This window comes from Haemorhous mexicanus, chromosome 17 (assembly GCF_027477595.1).
Source record: "Haemorhous mexicanus isolate bHaeMex1 chromosome 17, bHaeMex1.pri, whole genome shotgun sequence".
NCBI classification, from domain to species: Eukaryota; Metazoa; Chordata; class Aves; order Passeriformes; family Fringillidae; genus Haemorhous; species Haemorhous mexicanus.
The window spans coordinates 10,923,076-10,944,592 of NC_082357.1; the positions used below are offsets into that span (position 1 = coordinate 10,923,076).

A 21,517-nucleotide genomic window follows, 5' to 3' on the forward strand; every position below is an offset into this window, starting at 1 on the left:
TCAAAGGTCCTGTCCTTGAAGTAGATGACTTAAAAAAAAAACTGTTCTGCATGAAGAGTCACTAACCTGGGACAAGAAGTTCTAAATGCTGTTTTGATTGAGTTTACATGCTCACTTTTAAAGTTGAATTTTAGAAAATCTTTGCTTCTATCATACTACTCCCAATAAATACCTGTTAATCTGAAACAGGATATCAAGTTTAGCATTCTTTAGAAATGATACATTGGTATAAATGAAAACTGCCACTGGGAGTTCATGTGCAAAAACAGGGGCTTGAAATTAAATTCACCATCATCCAGGCGTTAGGCACAGACACTGCAAAATCCAAATCATTCCCACTCCAAATACCAGAATCAGTTGCAAGTGCTGCAGTTTACATACTTTCAAGTCATTATGAAATGGAAATTCCATATTTAATTTGGAATGTGTGTCGCCATCATCATACATTGCTAACATGTTGGCCAAAGGATTGCAGTCATTTTTGCACAGAGAGGGTGTTAGTTTTTCACTACGCTGAAAACCTCATAAATTTTGATGACTGACTATCATCATCCTACTGAGACTGAACAGACCAAAAATAAAGATCTTAATTTTCTGGTGTAAGTAACACAGGACTCTGCAAGACACACACAAAAAAAAAGGCATTTCTTAGCATCTCTCTGTTCAAGTAAGCAGATCATCAGACTGTGTCAGGTGCATGTGCAACCAACCCCAGTTCACGGCAGAACATGGGTTTGATGGTCACTCAAATAATAATATTTGCTGTATGGGCACTGAATGTTTCACAGCCAAGGACTGGGAACACAACAATTTGTAACCTGGCAATTCATTCATGCATTATCACGTGATGCTTTGACCTCAGAAATCAATAATAATGAAACACAAGCAGAGGAAATGGAACTTGAGATTTCAGAAGCTGAAGTATTAGCACCCTCCAATAAAAAAGAAATAAAAAAGGCAAGAAAAGGAAGTAGCTCAAGAATGTAAGATGCTGATGGTGATGTGGAGCTTAAAGGGAAAATACCAGCAGGTAGAATAATCAAAGCCAATCAAATCTAATCTCTTTGCAGCCTTCAGGTAGCAAGTGTCAAGATTTCGAACAGTGATTAAGTTGAAGTGATGATATTTGATTAAGTTTTCCAGTACTTGTGCTATTAGGGTGTTCAGCATATAGGTCCTACCTGAATATCAAATAGTTCCAGTAGGTTTTATGTTGGTTTTAACTTTTTTCGTTTCCGTTTTTTACCTGATTCCCTAGGCCTTCCTGTTAACATAAGGGCAGGGCTGGTGAAAAGCCCTAAGGTAATGCATTTCGTGTAACACTGAAGCCATAAATACTCAAACCGTTTACATTTCAAAGAAATCTCATTATCCTCTGCATTCAAGTAATAACTTTATAACGTCTGATTTGACATTGAGTTTACAGAGTAATTACACAAAAGTAAAGAAATAATAAACGAAGTTGGCATTGCCCACGTCATTCCCAGGATCCATCTATAATTACTGTTACCATGCAGTACTCAACATTTGCCTTCAGCTCTGGAGTTGAGCTATTTTCAGCTCACCATCCACTTGCTGGGTGCAAGTTTTGCTCCTATCAGTAATTAAATCCTAGAAATAGGTATTTTTCCATGATAATTCTGCCCCAGCTTTTACACATATCAAAACCAAAAATTTTGATCTTAAAATCATAGCTGCTTAATCTATGGCAATCAAAGACAATGTGAAAAACTGAAATTGATCTAATTAAACTTTTTTTCCAAACGGGAGACATAAAAAATGTATCAAACCATACCCACATTAAAAATAGCCACTTTATATGTGGTTTTGTCCAATAACTCCACCTAGTTTCAGCTAAATACTCAGCTCTGATGGTAAATTGATGTCCAGTAAAATTGCAGCAGAGGTCTAACTTTGCTTTTATAGAAGCTCTAACTCCTCTGCTCTGTACATAGCAACTGAAGTTTACATTTGCTTGGACCAGGTTTATGTCTCCCTGCTGGATGGAGCCAGTAGAGAAAACCCTTTCTCACCCAGCCACCTACAAAATCTATCACCTTTGGGCAGCTTTCCTCCTATGTTTACCTGCTCTTCACTGACTCTTTAATTTTGGGCTGGTTCTACTGCATCCTTAAATTCCCTGCACAGGTGCAAAACAAACTTTTAGAGCAGCCTTCAACCAGTATCAGGAGAAAAGGAAATGTCCTTTTTACCATAGTGGATTTCCTGAATAAGTGTGCTGAGCTCTGCATTGATTGCACTGTAGTAAGTAGATCAGAGCCAATGATTTTAGATTAATTTAGAATGATTTTATGAAAGCTAGATTGGAAGTAATTTTTCCCCACAAATCTATCCCCATTGTAACTCAAAGGTTGTCTTGACGAGGCAAATTTAGGTTTAATGCAACAACTGACAAATTCTTGAGTATACATACGTAAGGAAACAACAGGAATGAGCAATGTTGTTTCCAAACTAACTCCTTAGCCCTGAATTCTGAATTTATTCCCAAGTGCTTTACATTAATTTCATTCATATTTTCCCCAAGGTCAAGTAAATCTCAGTGTTATCCACAAAGTCTAAAGAAATTAGGCAACAGAGTTCATCCATGAGCTGCAACATGACAACCTTTAACTTAGTGAAGCAAGACCTGAACACTACTGGACATTTGTATTTATTTAAAGGCCAACCTAATGAGAAGTGAGACACATTAAATTTGAAATCCAAGCTCCTTATACAGCACAAACTGGCCCTCATTTGGCATCTTCAACACAGAGAAGAAGCTGGGAGCTTCTCCACTCAGTTCACTGTAAGCAACCTTTGTTTTACGTTCTTTACTAATATAAAAATGAGGTCCATATGAAATCAGCATTAATGCAAAAATAAAAGGAAAACATACCAGTTTCTTCTTCTCTATAATCTGAATTAGTATTTGATGATGTACAGGTGCATTCCATATGCTCTTCTAATCTCACCAGAACTTCTTTTAATTTTGGCTTTTTTCTAACATACTCCACTTTTGCCACCTATAAAATACGATGAGGTATGTACTGAGAGACATCAACATGGTTACAGTTCAGAACTGAAGACAGATAACTATATACCTCTATTTTTAATGCAGCCAAACCCATATGAAATGTTAGCATACTAATCATCTTTTATCTTAATTGTGCATCGTGTAACTATTTATTGCACAGACTATTTGTTTATTCAAGTTCAGTAGTTCGAAACAATTTTCCCCCAAGAGATAAAACAATTTCCCATTCATTTTGGTTTGATGTTTTAAGCAACTCAGTTTCCACATGTATCACAATAAACTTCTATACAGATTCAAATCAGTGGTTTTTCTTGTAAACTGCCACTTTTAGCACAATCTTCTGTAGGTGTTGTTAAAGGCTGACAGTGAAGGCATTAGATTGGTTTGTAATACATTTTATTATTTAAAAATTGGTGTCTTCAGAGCCCTCTGAAAATGAAGTGCTCAACCCTACACGACCAAGATCTGAACATCACCTTAGAAAGTTGTTTCACTCCTACTCATCCCCTGCAATAACCTGGGGCTTGTTCACAAGAGCTCTCAAGCACAGTTTTTAGGTCCAAGGGAACTACCACTCCTGAACTGGGTCCAGCCTTTGGCTTTATTGTGGAAAGCTGGCAGACAGAATATTTCTCCCCAGTCCTTCCAACTGTTCACAACTGCACTGCTCCACTTCTGGCATCCTTAAAACAAAAAAGTCTGGAGGGCAAGTTGAGGTAGGAGGAAGGATCATGCTGGAGCAGCTCTGGCTACATATGGATCTCTCATCTGAAGGAAACCAAGGCAGAACAGAAAGATATTGGGGTGGGGGGGGACACTGAACACGAGGACATCCTGACCCAGAGGATGGCAGCCAGGAGAGGAGGAATGGCAGAGAGGGCAGAGCACTGATGTTCTGGGGTGCTGAAATGGCTCGTGGGATGCTGGGCACTGACTTGTGCTAAGTGTAGTGGGCATGATGGTCAGGGCCATGCAAGGGAGTATGGCCTAATGTGGGCAAGGAGAGTGCTAGAGAGTTTGTGAGGGTGCAGTGTTTAGCTCTCAACTGTGTTGAACACTGCAGAATAGGTGGTGAGCATTTGCTTGCAAAGGAAATCACTGCAATTAAATCATGGCTTCTCAGACCTCCTCATCTGACAACTGGGCACTGCAGTGTGGCTGTCCCAGCAAACAAGAAGACTACAAATCACAGGGATGCAGTATAAATAGGAGAGATGAGGGAGCAGGGGAGGCTGGTTGTCTCTACAGAAGTTACATGACAAAGCCATAAGGGCTGGTCCATCCAAAAGTTCCAGGCACTACCAAATAAAGCATCCACAGTGACACTCCCAGCCATGATTTCCCTGTATGTTTGGTGGGGATGCAATGCTCCAAATCAATTTTCACACTGTGAAAATCATTCCCCTGCCCTTTCAAAACTGGAACAAGAGTGTCACAAAATGAGAGTGGTGGCTGGAAAAACCCATTCCATTCCATGTTCCCAGAAAAACTCTTCTGGCTCTGGGGTCACAACTATCAAGGGCCTCTGAATGCCAGTGAGAGAAGCTAGAGCAAAATCCTGGCCTTTCTAAAGCCAATGGGAGATCTGCTTGAGCTTTCACACAGCAGGGAGTTCAGAACCACGTTTTAGTCACCACCCCTTGTGTCAACAGATCTGGAGATGATTTTCATTTCATCCAGCAAACCAAAGTTACAGAGACAGATGCAATAACCAAAGTACCCACATTAAAAGGTATATTCTGAAACTGTCAGGTCTCCATGTAAACAGATTAAGAGCTGGCCATGACATACCAGAACACTTTATCTGAAAGACTAACTATGGGTTGAAGTAGTTTCAAAATTTCCTATCAGAACCCAACTCCATCAAGCCTTTGAACACGATGATTTGAAAATGTATGGTACAACTGAGTCATCTGGAGTCAAAGGATGACTAATCCTTAAAATTTATGAAAACAAACAGTAATTAAGACACCTCCATCATCAGAGACAAAGAAAGGGACCCAGCAATCACAAAACAGCTCTCAGATCTGCCATGCTTATTACAGCTGTTAGGATAAACCGGCCTCATTGAAAGTTATATGCAACAAAAATAAACTGTAATCAAGCTTTTAAAAGCCTGTCCTTGTTTCACTTGGTTTTACAAACTGAAAGATATATGCAGTTCCTGTGGCTATCTGGTATTAAACAACAGTTAAAAATCCAGAATCAGTAATACTTTGTGGAGGATCATCATGAATTTATGCAGCAATTTAAAGCTGGCTTTTAGTGTTGTAGTTAAAATACAATCCAGCACACGTTCCACTGCCCTACTTCACGCTACACAAGTTAAAGGAATGTCATTTTGTAGATGTTGCAAATACTGGAAGTGAAGCAGCACAAACCAGATAAGCTGCTGTGTCTGTGTCACCTGTTAACACCTGCTGCCACACACAATGCTGATCTACAACAATGAAGGCTGCAGGTCACATTTTTGGTGGGTATAAACAGGGGTAGCTGTGCCAACAGCATGGGATTTGGCCTTGTGTACAAATGTTTTTTTCTTCTTTGTATTTTTCTCCCTGGTGTTCATATTGTACAGTTTCTCAAGTGTATTACACAGAACTTTGAGGTGGTCAGTCCTCAACAAATCGACAAGCTCCTTTTACCTGTCTCTAATGTAACAAAAATAAAAACCCTCAAGCCCTCCAGTTCCAGAAAATATCACTACATAAAAACTCTTTGAGAGCAAGACAGTGAAATAACTGATTAGCTTCTCAAATGGTATATACTCAGTGACACCACACTTGCATCAGTGTAGATTCTAGGTCTACATCCTGCAATACAGTGTGGTGGCTAAGTAAAAACAAAAATACAATCTGATAAAAATATGTGGCCTAATGGAAACATCATGGGAACACTTTTTTTTAGAGATTCTCTGGGAGAGATGAAATCAGGGATTAATAGCAGGGGGGAAAAAACCCAAGACTGTAAGCAGAAATGTCCAGACACCTCCAGTATGAAGCTAAAATTTATCATGGGCAGGAGCTCGCAAGAAGTGTCAGCACAGAAAATTCCTCATAACAGCAGAACTCATGTGCTGATACCTAAATACTGGATGGAAACAGCCCAAAAAGCAACTGAATGAGGGCACTTCTTGGAATCATCTATTGCTTCCATACTAAAATAAATGCGTGCTGATACAACGGAAAGAAAACTGTCTGTGAGGAAGACATGAGTCAAGAGGGACTCAGAGGAGGCATCAGGAGCCTTCAGGGCCTGGCAAGTCACTGCTGCAGGGACAGGAGGGCAGGAATGGCTGTGTGGGGTCTCTGTGTGCCTGAGCAGAGCAGCCAGACCCTGCCAGGCTGACAGGGCTTCCCATGCTCCAAGGGCACCTCGCTGCTTTTCCGCCTTCACCTCTGTCAGGGTTCCCTGTGTTTCTCCCATTCCTAACTGACCTTTGACACCTGGTCCTGCCTGCAATTGCAGTTAAGCCACAGCTCAATCCAAGTGCTGCTTATCCCAATGGCAGAAGAAAAAGGTTATTAAACCTGCAAATGTGACATACAGCCATTTCACCTACACAGCCCATGTGTTCTGCAAGGCCTTTTCAGCCTGCTCTAAGGCTGGGTAGCTCTGCTGAACAGCTCATCCTGAACTCCAGCATTTTTTTCCAACCTCTGAACAATTCACCAGTGACAGCTGAGGAGCTGCTCCTGCATTCCCTCCTGTCCAGCTCCTTCTCTCTGCACCTCATCCTCACATTAATGTACTCTAAGAATATACCAGGTTACGATTCCCCAGATCAGACCAACACTGAATATGCAGAAATGGCTGAAACTGGGATGGCTTCTGCTCAAGGCCAACCTGAGGCAAAGCTGAGGGAGATGGGGTAATTTAGCTCTTGTTTCTTAATTTGCATATGAGCATTGCTGCAAACAATCATATTGCTCAGCTCGGCTATTCTGAATTAGTAGTATAGGCAGGATTTGCTCCATGATATTAATGATTTTCTGCTTCTGTGACCAAACCCACCAAGAACAACACCATGCTCAAAAAGCCTCTTGGGAAGACTCTTGTTCAGACCCCCCCAAATAAATTATGGTCTGATACTTGGTTAGTACTTGAACTCACTGGACAGAAGCAACAGGATCTGCAGATGTTACTGAAATGCTTTTGCACACAGAGGAGAAAATCTCTCTGTAACTCCCCCATCCTTGCCACCACTGCTCTACGAGGAGAGAAATAGAATCCTTTCCTTCCCATCAAAGAGCAGCTCCCAGCCAGCCTCTCCATCTCAGTCTGAGTTCTGAGGGCTGTGCAGGGGCAGCTGCTGAACAGAGATGTCTTTAGGGCCAGAGTCTGTGCTCTCATGGGATCACTGTCACTATGCAGGGCAAACCCACCCTGCACTAATGAAACCCACCCTGTGAAAGGGAAACCTTACAAGACCCATTTCAGGGAAGCTGTTCCACCAACCCCCCTGGCTAGGAGCGTCCCTACAGCTTCAATTCCACATTAATGGTATTTCACTGATGAGAGCTCAGTGAAGATGAAGAAAGGACATCCCTGAACCCTCCAGCCTTTGAATCATGTCCCAGGAATGAAATGCCCCAACACAAGCACCTCCACTGCTCCTCCCACACTGCCCCAGCCGTCTCTTAACCTTGACTACAGTGGCCCTCAGTGAGACAAAGAAAACACCCTTTGCTTTGGCCTGTTGGATGATGCAAACCCACTTGCTGACCTTTCTGGATGAACATTTTTCTAGTGTGAATGGGCCAGCTATGATCTCACTACCTTGTCAATGAGGAGGAAGCGGGGAAAGCCTTTTCAATGTTCCATCAAAAGAGAGCTTTTATGCAGTCTGACATCAGGGGAAAACACAAGCTGGCTTTCCAATGCACTGCAGAGCAGCTGAGAAGGCTCTCCAAAACCGCTCCCACCTTTCCAGGGACCCTCGCTCTGAGCCAGCTACTTAATGGCATGAGCAGACATTCAGCTCTAAACTTAGGATTGGCAAAAGGCTCAGAAAACCATCAATTACATCAAAGCTACAAGGGGATCTGACTCTGGAGGGCATAAATATGAATTCTGTTCTAAGAGTTCTGGTGTTACAGGGGGGTCAGCCTACAACCTTTACAATGAACATCCTGTTCCTGCTTGACCTCTTGTCCTTTTTTTCCCCTGCTACTTAATGACTGTTTGGAGCAGTCTTGGAGCTTGGAAAAAAAAAAAAAAATGTCCTCCAAAGCTGGCTGACGTATATTGATATTGCTGGTGGCAATATATTTACACAGCCACGAAAAGCAGCTGCTCAGCTGAGCCTACTTTTAGCTTGTGCCCTACTAAAATGAATGCAAATCTAAAAGCACTACAAGGGGCTGAGAGACTAAAATTCCTTCAACGTGGTGATGTGCTGGGGAAGCAGCCCCAGTAGTGCCATCCTGCAAAGCTGCTGCCAGGAGTTTGCAGCTCTTAGGGAACACTGGCTGTCCCAGCAGCAGGGGGACAGCCAAGACCCTCTGTCTCATCTGTCATCTCCCCCATCCCTCGGGGCAAGGAGAGAAACACAATCTCACAATATTGTTCAATATCATACACAGGTACCAACAGCAAGTTCATCACACACATCTCAGCTCTTTGCTGAGCACAGCCAGCTGCTCTGTAAATGTTTGTGCTACACAAAATCAAGTGGAAGCTGCATCAAACCCAAAGGCAACAGCACTAAATACCACAGCCCTGAGGCACTTTGCTGTTTAGCTTCTATTCAGAAAGGTTTACAACTGTAGTCCTTCAATCTCCCCACTTTGTTCTCAGCCCTCAAGTAATTATTGATCCAAATTTTTATATAATTTTTAATTGTTTCTGCAAAGCATATCCCACAAAGGCAAGGCAGCAAGCAAGTGTAAAGTATGATTATTTTTGGGAACACTGAGGGAATCTCAGATGTTTCTCCAGCTTATTTGGATACAAAAACATTGTTCTCAGATGTTCAGAAACAGAAAAGAAAAAGAAATTCTGCCCAGACACGTCTGCATGTACGAAAAACAGTGTATGAAAAACAATGAAATGTTTTTCATTGGCTTAGGTGCCTTGTTTTTGTTTTAGGATGTACAGCACTAAGTGAACAGTGCTTTTCTCAAGAAATCCATTGCAAGTGCAGCAATCAGTGTGTTGTGCTGAGCAATTTTACCTTCAAGAATGTGGTGGGTTTATTTTAATTCTACTCTTAAGAAATTCAGGGCAACAAGAACTCAGAGTCTTCACAATATGAATGCTAAGTGTAAGTCTAATCTCCTACACACAGATGTAGATCAACAGTACTTGTTTAAATACTGATAAAAATTAGAACACAGTGAAGCCAAATGAACATAAATATTTCACGTAATCTTTACTGGAAAGTTGCAATAGGGATTTAGTCTAATGAGTAAATACAGCATGAAGCTGTTGAGTCTTCTATCCCTGGGGTAAGATAATTTGAAACACATTTTTTCAGATCAAAAGTGTTATGTTGTCAAATATAAAAGCCCAATTTAGGCTGCATAATATTTAATTAAGAAAACAGCATTCCATACTGTGATTTATTTATTTTTTTAAGTCCAATGCCCCTTGAGTCATTTTATCTTCTTAACTTTAAGATCTGTACTGTGCGAGATCATGGGAAAGGCACAATCAACTTTATTTTCATTGCCAAAAAAAAAAAAAAAAAAGAGAGAGAGAAAACCTAAAGGGAATCCTGTGAAAACCAAATCCAAACCCAAGATTTTCCAATGACCACGTAATTTGAAAGGCCATAAACGGAGAGGGCTATTCTATGTGAGGATGGCCAGCAGAGATTTGGGTCACACAGGCACAGGGGTAAGGGGAGTTTGCAGGCTGAAGAGGACCCAGGCAGGGCCCTGCAGCCCCTGCTCACCTTGACACTCCTGTGGTGTATCCGGGAGGGCTGGCACTTGACACTGCTGGTGTTGCAGCAGCCGGTGCAGCGCTTCACCTCCACGCAGGGCGGCCATATCAGGAAGTTGGCCGAGGTGGGGTCGATCTGGCTCCGAGGTATCTCGTAGATCACCGTCCGCGTCTTGCACACCGCCGGGATGGCCTCCTCTGCGGGCACAGGAGAGTCACAGCCCCAGGTGAGCACCCACGGGGATGAGGCACACGTGGGGCCAGTGCTCCAGTCCCCACTGCTCACTGGCGAGCCAGTGCTGAGCGCTGTGTGCTCACAGCTGAGCTGTGCTGTTGCCCTGGGGACAAGCTTGACTCGCTCCCAAAGCCCAGCCCTAAAATGAGGGTTTCCAGTGGCCTGGCTCCCGACACAGCTTGGAGCACATGCCATGAGATAAGGCAATCCTGGCTCTGGAAGTGACAGCAAGCCAGGAGCTCCTCCACATTCGATGATCCCCTAGTACAGCCTCAGAGTGACTGTGCAACAGCAGCTGTTGCTTTCCAGCACCTCTTCACACAAATCCCATCACACCTAGCAAACACTGCCTCAGAAGTTAAACTGAGGATTATCTGTATCATACCAATTTGCACAGCTGGGCAACAACCTGCACCAGCTTGAAACTTTCAAGACTTGGGTTTCCACTTCCAGAACTTTAACATCCCCACATCAGGGAGTCTGGTTTATCCACCATTCCAAAGGGCAACTGCCATTTTTTCTGCAGCCATCAGAGCTTTGTAGATGGTGGGTTTTATTTCATTTGTTATTTCTTGAATGAGGCAAAGCCACCAGAGCAGCATGACCAAAAAAACTGCAGTTAAACCAATATCCTAGTGGGCTCAGGTAAGGTGAGCTTAATTAGGATTATAGACAGTAGCTCTGTACTACTGTCTGATGCTGCCATGATCCAAACCACGTATCATCATCAACCTAGGAACTGTTTAAGAAGTCAAGCTGATATTTCAAAACAGTCCAGAAAAAAATAGCAATTTCAGGGACAAGTTGTTTGCTGATAAGTTCTCCAAAGACAGCTGGGATTTTTTTTTTTTGCCTTACAGTGGAAGCTTGTGATAGCTTTGGGTTAGATGTGTCAGGGAACTGGAACACTGCCTGTACTTCTTCACTTAGTTCTTAAGTACAAGAAGCTCAGGCCTAGCCTGTGCCTGCAACATGGAAATCTAGGCTTAGTTTTGAAAGATGCATTTCAATAGACTAAATAGCGTGAAAATCCTTACTCTCAGCCCCCAGTGCCATGAACTCAAGAAAATTAACAGATGCAATACTGCAAGATAGCTGGCAACTCCTACAAGGTATTGAGCACACCCAGTTCCCAGTGCCTCTGGTGGGGAGGCATCCAGCACCTTGCAGGGTGAGGTGCCAACGTCGCCGGCTGCTTCAGCACCGCTGCTCTCCCCAGGCAGCCAAAGCGCCGGGCGCCTGCCAACTCACACTGCAAATCCCTGCTGACAGCAAGCTGGGCTATCTCTGCCTGCCACCACAGCTCCAAGGACAAACACACTGAATTACCCACCAGGGATAGCACCATGGATGTTTTCCACAGGCCAGTGGAATGGTGGAACACCCACACCTAATCAGATGAACAAGCACTGCACGTAAATCCTATTTGCACGTTCCTTTTTAATTTATATTTGGGATTTTTTTGCATCCTCATCATCATTAATAAGGATAAAATCCCCTGTAAACATGCCTGGTACCCTACACAGTGACAGAAATCAATGCCCCAGCGTTTCCATCAATGGCTTTTAATTTCTGAGATAAATTGTATTTTTCTTGTGAATAAAGAGTCAAGCTGTTTCCTTTTGTGGAGCTTCTGTACTGAAAACTCTACCAACTGTTGATGTTTTTTAAAGCACACTGCTGTAGTTGTTCCCCACACTATGAATTATACATTGAATATCACAGCATTTTCTAACTGAGGTCTAGCTTTCCTACATGCTGCAACAAGAAAGTGAATGTAAAGAATTTGTGCATGTCTGTCTCCTATGGACATCCTCCAGAAGACAGCTTCTCAGGCAATGGCTCGTTTTGTGCAAAAAGTAAGGCAGAAGCAAGAAATGGCCCTTTTTTTCCTTTGTGCATGTCACATTTTTCCAGTGCAATGTCCTGCTTGGCTGACCAAAGGCACCCCCTCTGCTTTCATGCCCAAAGTACAAACAGCTTGTTTCTTACCAATGCTTCTTTTTCTGCGAATGGGCACAGGACGGTTCTCTTGCACATGTTTAGCAGAATGAACACTGTAAGATCTCAAGTTTGTTTCTGAGGCATCATCATATCCTAGAACAGGAAACAAAATGTTAAATCTCAGGTATGTTATGTGCACCAGTGTCGCTACAGCGCTGTTCCACAGGTACAAATCTGTGCTGTTCATAGGCACAAGACCAAATCCTCCTACAATCAGTCCAATGTAACCCCTGCTAATGCAATTGCAAGGGCATAAGGCAGAGAGTAAAGACACAGACATTGAATGCCATGTATAAGCATGCACAATTTAATTCCAATATCCATTTTACTGAAAGCCCCAGAAACACTGCACACACTGTGGCACAGAACCATATCTAAAGTAAAACAGTTGCATTTTTATGTGAAAGGCATAATACGCCTTTTCTTGCTGGAAAGGTGTAGAAATAGGAACAATAATCCCGCATGTGTAATGTTTCCTACAAACATTTTGAAGTTCTGGTATGGGGCAACAGTAGAAAATATTGTATTAGACCCAACTGCAACAATGCTGCCTCTGTAATTTTTCTTGTTGCTTGGTTTTCAGGGCAGTACTAGAGCAAAATCAAAAGCAAAAAGTAACTAGCATGGGTTTCCTTTTAGCCTCTCTGTTGCAGAACAAATCCCCTGTGAAGTATCCTAACCTTTGGAGGGGCATCTGAAGCTACTGCAAACTCTGGGACTGCATCCAGGCTTGTCTTGTTCCCTAAATAAGCCTACCACATGGGTTAAAGGGCCATGAGAAAAAGCAAAGATGGAAAACTTGGCATTTCATTTATCATAAAAAACAACAAAATAACTGCTCCAGCTATTTGGGTTTGTTAAGTGAAGCAGTTCAGGTCGTGTCCCATGCCGTGGGGTCTGAAAACCACAAGCAGTCTGCAAACGGGGGATGATGAAGAAGGAACCAAAGAAAGAACTGCACACAGACCCCAGGACACCCAAACTAAGGGGTTTAGCACTCTGCTGCTCGGAGTGTCCTCTGGAACATCACTGCAGAGTTTCAATGTTTCACTGCTGGCTCCTAAGAAAACTGTGACATGCTCTAAAAAAATGCAAAAGAGTATTACACAGTACTCAATTACCCTCTCTGCAAGCTACCAACACCCTACACTCCCATCTTCTGCACTGTCACACTCCCTGCTTCCAGTTTGTTCTGTACACACAGCTGTCTGTCTCTGGAACTTGTTTTAATCTCAGCTTTATTAGTAACACACATCATAAAGCTCTGCTCCACAAAACAACCAACTCCTTTTCTCCTCCCTCCAAGAAATTGTGCCCTAAGGAACACACAGCTTGTGAAATCACCTGTACAGCCAGGTGAGGCAGGAAGACAGCAGGATCTTCAGCACCTTAGAAAGAGTTCTGCATCCCAGGGTTTATCATTACTTCTTAGAAAAGACTACTGTAAGTAGCTAAGAGAAAATAAAATCGGAGGTCCAAGAGGTAGTGCCAGGATCACCCACTGGTCCTGCCTATTCTCCTTATCAGCTGAACAGATCCTTGTATGAAATTAGTCATTAGTCTCAATGTATCCAAATAAATTGGCTCCTAGTTCCTGTCTATGGTACTTGTTTCCCCTAGATTTCGATGGGAAATTTTGGAACCTGACTAATTAGCTGGTATTGGGCCTTATTTGCAGCCCCAGTCCAGTAATGTAACGCAGCAATGACTGAAGGGTATTATTTCTGCTTTTATTGCACCCCATACTCCAGAAAACTCATCAGTGGTATAAATAAAATGGCTTGCCAGAGATCCCACAGGAAGTTTGCAACTGAGCTGGGGAGTGGAGCCAGGTCTCCCACATCCCATTCCAATGGCACCAGGCCATCCACCTGATCCCAAATGGTGTTATGCAAAATGAGGATCCGTTCTGATGTGCCTCCAGCCCTCTTCTGTTTCCTAGCACTCAGCCACCCAACACCTTAATACTGACCTCCTTTTTGGCAGCTTCAAGTTGTCACAACCTCTCCCTCAATTTGAGGCAATGAAGTGATACTTGAAAGCAGCATGAATTCTGCTCAGCCTGAGATCCAAGCTAGGCTCAGAGCAAGAAGCATGTCCGTGCACAAGCAAACACTGTTTAAAAGGAGATTAAACACAAAAGTAATGCCTCTAATCCCAACTGCTTGGTGGGCACAGGCATCAGGCTGGAAAGGGAAGCTGGCAAGGCTGCCAGCACTACAGCAGGGCTGGGCCATGGCTCCTAATCCCACACTCAGCAATGCTGGCACAGCTCCCTCCTAGCATGAAGGATCCCGTGCTGCCTCCTTTAAAGAAGCTGGTAAGAACCAAAGGACTGGTATGATCAGCTAACCAGTGTGTTAAGTCATGTACTTACACATAACTGCTCCACTCAGCTGCAATTAGCCTCTTTCCATCACCATGTTTATAAAGCAAAATGACACCTTGAGAAGATGTGTTGCTTATAAGACGATTTCTAAGGTGAAGAAGGCCTCTGGCTTATACTGTACCTCACTGTCTCACTACATATCTTAAGCATGTATAGCAGTTCCTAAGTTCATGTCTCTCTGTGAGGGTTGCAAAAAGAGATCTACACAGCTAGCTCAGCACAAGTTCCAGTCAAACCTCAATGCATTATCTAACACAAATTGTATTATTTCTACCAACACATCATCCAAGTTTGGTTTAATAAACAGATTCATGGGGCATGGCTGGAGCCAGAAGACACTACAACGCTAAAAGCATTTAAGTGTCCCCCCATGATTCCCATAGGCATTTGGAAGGAATTCCATTTCCCAGTGAAGTCAATGAGAAAATCAATGCACTTCAAGCAATGTTTAAGTCAACAGGAGTCTTGCCCAAGCAGGAGTGAAAAATCACCAAGTCAGCTTTGAAACTCACACTTGGCTCTGAATGTGTGGCCAGAAGACTCCTTTTGTTTCACTAAAAAAATGATGCTACAGAGAGTACTCTCTAGTTTGGCTTTAAGGAAGGGTGATACTTACTTTGTATCAGCTCTTCCCCCAATGTACTGAATTAGTCACAGGGTGAGGATAAGCTCTCAGCAAAGGAAATGTGAGTTTATGGGTGCTTAGCACCTCACAAAATGAACTTAGAGCAGAAAGCCTAGAAATGGGTGGTTCTTAGTTTAGAACTCAAGCACTGCTCATCACCAAGTGAAGATGGAGGATGCTGCACAGAGCCAGATTAGTGCAACTTTCTTTTAATGTTTTAATAATAAAAAAATGTCTTCATGGCAGCCGATCAAGAAATTTCTCTGTAATCTTTTATGTACTGACAACATATCAATGATGGGCATAAAAACTCTTGCAATTAGCCTTGGTCAATCCATTAGTGTTGCTGAAATTGTTCTTTTTTGTCAGATTGGCAATTTTCCACTGGGTCATGGAATATAAATCACAGAGTTCCTGTGACATTCTGCCAATACATGATTACTCTTTTCACTCAAGAAGCATGTGGAAAGCATCCTAAGTTTACTGCTATTTTCTAGTTATCAATTTGTACTTTTGAATTTCCACCTTCTTAGCAAACTATTTTATGTGAGGTACAACCCCCAACACATCCAGTCTCAATGCAAACTCTTCTAGATTTCACTTTGATGCACATCCAGAAAGTACAGATCCAAGACTTCTAGTACCAACAGCAGCAGTTTAGGAAATTCTTATAATTTCATTTTTTTTCAGGAATTCAATGTAAGGTACAATAAGCTGAAATGGTCTGTCTCACAATCGGTCCTAGAGCCAGAAAGCCCACGGCAACATCAGTTTATTTTTTTGATCTTCTTTTTGGCTGATGCAAAATTTGCCCTTCTGACATCCAACTGCAGAGATAGATGTCATTAAGTTTTCAACTTTGATCTGTTAAAGGAAATATAAGTAGCAGCTCGCAAGATCCTGTTTTGTTTAGGTTGGGTTTTTTTTCCTTTACCTAGGTGTGATCAACCAGCTGTAAAGGAGGAAGAATATTCCCTTCTCTATCTCAGGAAAAATACAGGCCACACATGGAAGATGCTTCTTATGTGTAAGAGGTGCAAGAGAAGCCAAAACACTGCACTGTAACATCCTTCATTGAACACCACACCAAAACCCACAAAGTCAAGAGCCCATTTTCCAAAAGACTGAGTTCTGCAGCAGCCTAACACTTTTTCCATGGAAGTATACAGTTAATTTAAAACGTTTCTCCACTTAACAAAAGCTGCTCTGCTAGTTCTTAATCACAGGCCGTTAAATTCACATGGCCTAAGGTGACCCTGGTGGATGCCCTTAACCCGTGCAAAGAGGCACACTCAGCCCTGCCTCTCCCCATGCAGGCAGATGACTTGGGGAAAATCTGTTCCCAGCAGGAGGCAAACATAATAGGTGATGAAATGAACTCTACCTCCCACAGGACAGACAGGAGAGGTGAAGCACGAGGAGAAAAACCACGCTGCTGAGCCAGAGAGAGCTCCACAAGCAGAGCAGAGGAAATGCCCCCGTTTTGGGGATTTAGTCTGCTTGTAGTAAAACTGTACTCTGCACACTAGAGCTGCCTACTTCCTGGGACTGTGCATGCTTTCTCCTTTAAACAGGGTCAGACTCTGCTCTCCTTCATGCCAAGGCAATTCTGTCACTGCCTCTGGATCCCAATTGCAGCACATTAATACAAGACCCTGTTTCCTGATAGAAATAGAGAATTTTCATGCTGCCTTTACCCTCTGAGTCGGACATGCAGAACTGGGCTCTGACAAACTGGCCTGGATTTTCTTTTTTGAATACAATGATAAGCTCCATGTTGGGTAGTGTTTTTCTTTAAGTAATATGCCAGATGGTCTGGGGGTGTGGTTTCTAATTTTATGAAGGGGGTTATCAGTCATCTCTGTGCTACAATATAGAGACCAAATCTGTCAGAATAGAAGAAAAACCTGCCCACTCTGACTTACAAAACTTACTTTTCCAATTAAAAATATATGTTTTGCATTGCAGGAGAGAAAATGACTGTTCTTCCTTCATTTTCCACATATTCTGCCTTGTTACTCAGGAATATCAGACATTTTCTTCATGCATGCCTGATCCTGCAAACTCTTAGCCTACAAGATCATTCTTAATTCTCAAGTCCACCCACTGAGTTTAAACAGGGCTACTCACATGCAGAAGGACTGGCAATACCATGCACTAAAACGAGGGAGAGAATAGTCACTGGAGTGATTTTGTTCTGAGCCTCAGCTGAAAATGAGTACATGCTATAAAAGAGAAATATACCTACTGTACAAGCCCTCACTGAACTGGCTGTTCCCTAAAGGCAATTGCAGCCCTAAGGAAATAGATTTCTGAAATATCATCTTACCAGGGACAAGGAGAAAACATTTGATTTGCCAATTCAAGCTAATACTAAATATAGTAAACAGGCCTGATCCTGTTTACTGAGGAAAGCACAGCAATTTCAATACTCGATTAGTCACTCTGATAAGCCTTTAGTAAGAATTACTCACGACAGTAAAGTCTGCAGGACTGTGCCCAGGAAAAGCAACTGTGGGTAGTAAAGCAGGGTTACTCCATGAGAACCCAACCATGAGTAGCTCAGAGCACAGCTTAGCACACAGGCAAAAGCAGCACTCACATAAGCAAGAACCGGGTGAAAGGCTGAATATTTTGGTATTATTTTTTAATATTGTTTGAGTTCATGTCTTAAGGAATTACTGTTTCACAGTGAGATAGTAAAATATTTATGTCTCTTGTTTCTCTAATGGTTTCTAAACTGACAAATTGCAAGAAAACAGCAAAATGAAATGGGTAAACTTGTGGCTGACCTTCTCCATTTTTGGTCTTGCATCCTCCAGTTAATATTTGCCATGAGATAAATAATTATTTTCTGAAATAAATTTCTTTGCTACATCTACCCATTTATTCAACTCCTGCCGTTGCCCCACTTGTCTGCCTGATTCACTTGCAATGGAGCCACGTGAACTTTTGCTCTCCTTCTAAGTGGTATTTAAAAATGAAGCATGTGCTTCTTACGCTGAGGTATTTGAAAAAATAATGTATGCTGGTAGCTACAGAACCCTGACTCAAAGGCAGGAGCAGTATGCACTATTTTAAAATGCTAGCACTCAGATCCAGATCCACTCAGACCCTTCTGCAACAGCAGCCAACTCCACCAAGTCCACTGGGAAAAAGATTTCAGCAGCAGTGCACTTGTCTGGTAAAAAACAGCCTTCAGTGAGGAAATGTGAACTGCATACCCCTTCCCAGTTGTGAAAGTTTCTTTAATTGTGGTGATAAACAACAGCGATGAAGCACTGCTCTCCAAAAATACTAAACCAATGCCAATCTGGTAATTACTAATTAGTCTCTATGGTAAAGTGTTGTGCAAGACAGAAATACTCCCATTTTCAGTGTAATGGGAAAGCGTTTGCTCTCTAATCACATGAAAATTGAAAACTATGACTGTAAAATACGGTCCTAGTGCATTCCTGCTCGTTAACAGAGCACTGCACAAAAAGTAGAGTTAAACTCTAGAAGGATCCTGCAACTCTGAATGAAGGTGATTGAACCTGGCACAGACTAACAAAAATACACAGCATATGGTTTAAAAGGAGATGGCCCAGTACCAACGCAAGCAAGAACTCATTCATTTTTCTCCATGTTTGTGCTTCAGCAAGATGCAGGCTTCCCCTGGGCACATCAAAGGTGCCGGGTTTATTCTTGCTCTCTACTGAGAGAAGAAATCACCAGGAACAAAGTGCATCAAGTGAAACCAAATGATGAGGAACCCAGCAATACCATGCTTCTAGATCTGATTTACTGCTGCAACGATCTGTTAAACTGCACGTTCTCACTACACCCATTTGCATGCCTAATGATGCAGAAAATAACCCTGCACTATTTTCTTTTGAAAAAAAAAAAAGTGTATTTTTGAGGGTAAGTTTCATATGCAGGTTTCTGTTTAAAATCAGTGCGGACGGTTTATTTTCCTTTTAATAAAGCCCAGCACTTGAAGAGACATTACTTCATTCATAAATATTGTTTCAAATATTTTAAATACCTCTAGGACAGTAGTTTAAAGATAACAGAGCAATGCAAGACCAACAACAAACCTTATGGCAAGTCTTCTCCGCTGCGAGACGGAGAGAACTCTAAAAACACGGGGGGGTCACAAGGTCCCTCTCCACCCTGAACCCCACGAAGTTTTAATCCCCGATCGGCCCCTTGGCCGCCGCCTCCCTGTGACACGCATCCCAGGGCCGCCTGGCTCTCGGTGCGGTCCCCGCACGGGTGTCTCGGGCGAGGCGCGGAGCGGCGTGCGGGGAGCGCGGGGCGTGCGGGGCCTCCCCCCGGGGCGGCGGCGGCCGACGGCGCGGAAGGAAGGAGGACGGGACTAATTTACCTACGGAGTCAATCTCCAGGAGGCGCTGCAAGTCGCGGATGCTGTGGATCTCGCTGTGCGCCAGCCGCTCGATGAGCTCCTGCGGGATCTCGGCCTCCTTCAAAGACACACACACCGCGGGTCACCGCGCAGTCCCGCCCGCAGCGCCGGGCATCCGGCGCGCCGCGCCTCTGGGCTTGCTGGGGAGGGTGCGGTGTTTGCGAGACATGTGGGGATGAAGCAGGGGGAAAATCCACGCACACATCCCCCCACAGCGCTCCGCGGGGCGCCGGAGCGCTCCCGCCGCCCCCGCCTGCGCGCCCGCGGGGGCTGCGCGCCGCCCGCCCGACTGCGCCACGGCTCAGCGGGGCGGCAGCTCCGCACGGCCCCGCCTGGCACCGTGTGCCCGCCAGCGCCGAGCCCCCGAGCCCCGCCGGGCGGCTGGAGCCCACCCCGGGCAGCGGCTGCCGAAGTTCGCCCGGGAGGGCGTCAAGTCCCCCGCGGGAGCGGGCTCCCCCGACCCGGGCAGCAGGAGGAGGAGGAGGAGAAGAACCGCGTCCCACGGGGCGCCGCCATCCTACCAGCGCCCACGTCGCGGCTGCCAGTGCCAAGCAGACCGGGTCCCGGGAAAAGTTACAGCCGCTGTGCAGCGCCGAGCACCGCGCTCGCCCCGACCGGGACCACCTGTAGCAGCCCCGGGACGCGGCTCCGCGCCCCCTCCGTCCCCTGCGGGCAGGCGGGCGGGAGAGCTCCCGACTACTCCGGGGGAGATTCACGGAGCGGGGAGCGGCGTTTTGGGGCGCAGGGGATTCACCCAAGTTCTGCCCGCGGCAGTAGCGGTGCCCGCGGCCGCCGTGTGCAGCGCTGGGCGCCGCGGGGGCGGCCCGGCTCCGCGCACCCTCGGCTTCCGCACAGCCGCAGCCCGCTGGCACCCGCGGGGCGTGGATATTTTATCATATATTTATTTTTTTATATATATATATATATTATATATATTATATACATATTAATTCTTAAGGGTGGCCAGCAGCCCGGGCGCGGAATGCACGGTCATTCCCCTTCGCTTCTGCCATGCATGAAATGGCAACTTGCTCCCAGGCTCGGCCGCGCAGGGCCCGGGGCAGGGCAGCGCTCCCGGCGGGGCCGGGGCGCGGGGATGCCCGCGGAGCCCAGGTGGCAGCCCGCTCCCTCCCCGGTGCCCTCCGCCGCGGCTCGCCCCGACCCCCGGCTGCGGCGTGCCCCGGGGACCGGCAATGCAGGAAGCCGCTCTCACCTACCTCGGAGAAGGTAAAGGACAGGTACCCAAAACCTATCAGCAAAACGCAAGCCCAGGTCCTCATCGCGGTCTAGTGCACTTTAGACACGGAGGGAAGGCAACGCTGATGGAGAGGGGCTGCAGGCCGGCTCCTGCCGCGCAGGAATTCAGTACCATCCCTCAGGGGAAAGGCAGCGGGGTGGCTCGGGGGTCCTCCGCATCCAGGGTGGGTCGGGGCTGCCCGGGGCGGCGGTGGCTTAATGACGGCGCGGCCGCTGTTTGTACGTTCCCCTCGCTACGGGAGCGTGGCTGCTCTCCCTTCTGCCGCTCTCGCTCGCTCCTCTTGGCTCTTAGGACTAGACCAGCCGGTACTTCTGCATATTTGCTTAGATCAGACCAAAGTGAAACCCAAGGAGTCGATCCGGAGCGCAGCCGAAACGCCCATCACCTGTCTGGGGCGGCTGCCCCCCTCGCGCGGGCGGCGCTGGGGCCGCCTCCCCCCGCCGCGGCCGCCGCTCCGCGCCGCGCCGGGACCGCGGGGCTGCGCTCTCCGCCGAGGGCCGGCCCCCCCCGCCGTGCCTGCCCTCCACCCGGCCCCTCCGCGGAGAGGGGAAAAATCAAAAATCTTTATTGATAGGGAGCGAAATGTTTCTCTTGCCGAGAATGGTCCCGCTTCCCTCCCCGGCTGGGGCGAGGTCAAAAAATAATAATTAATTAGGAATAATAGCAGGGACAAATC

At 45.1% G+C, this 21,517-nt stretch overlaps 1 protein-coding gene across 14 annotated transcripts in view; it reads right to left on the reverse strand.

The window, feature by feature from the left end:
* The window catches only part of PDGFA (platelet derived growth factor subunit A), a 35,163-nt gene extending 13,882 nt beyond the window's left edge, over window positions 1-21,281 (reverse strand). For 5 of the 14 annotated variants that reach the window (XM_059862206.1, XM_059862204.1, XM_059862202.1 and 2 more), the window contains exons 1-5: window positions 20,801-21,278; window positions 19,545-19,641; window positions 12,150-12,254; window positions 9,933-10,120; window positions 2,897-3,023 (exon numbers count right to left, since the gene is read on the reverse strand). In XM_059862206.1, the coding sequence (XP_059718189.1) occupies window positions 2,897-3,023; window positions 9,933-10,120; window positions 12,150-12,254; window positions 19,545-19,641; window positions 20,801-20,863 (580 nt within the window). In that variant the 5' untranslated portion in view covers window positions 20,864-21,278. Of the gene's footprint in view, window positions 1-66; window positions 181-1,181; window positions 1,265-2,896; window positions 3,024-9,932; window positions 10,121-12,149; window positions 12,255-19,544; window positions 19,642-20,800 lie in introns of all 14 variants that reach the window. The other 9 variants (XR_009488686.1, XR_009488684.1, XR_009488682.1 and 6 more) reach the window with 5 other exon arrangements.
* Between the last annotated feature and the right edge of the window lie 236 nt (window positions 21,282-21,517).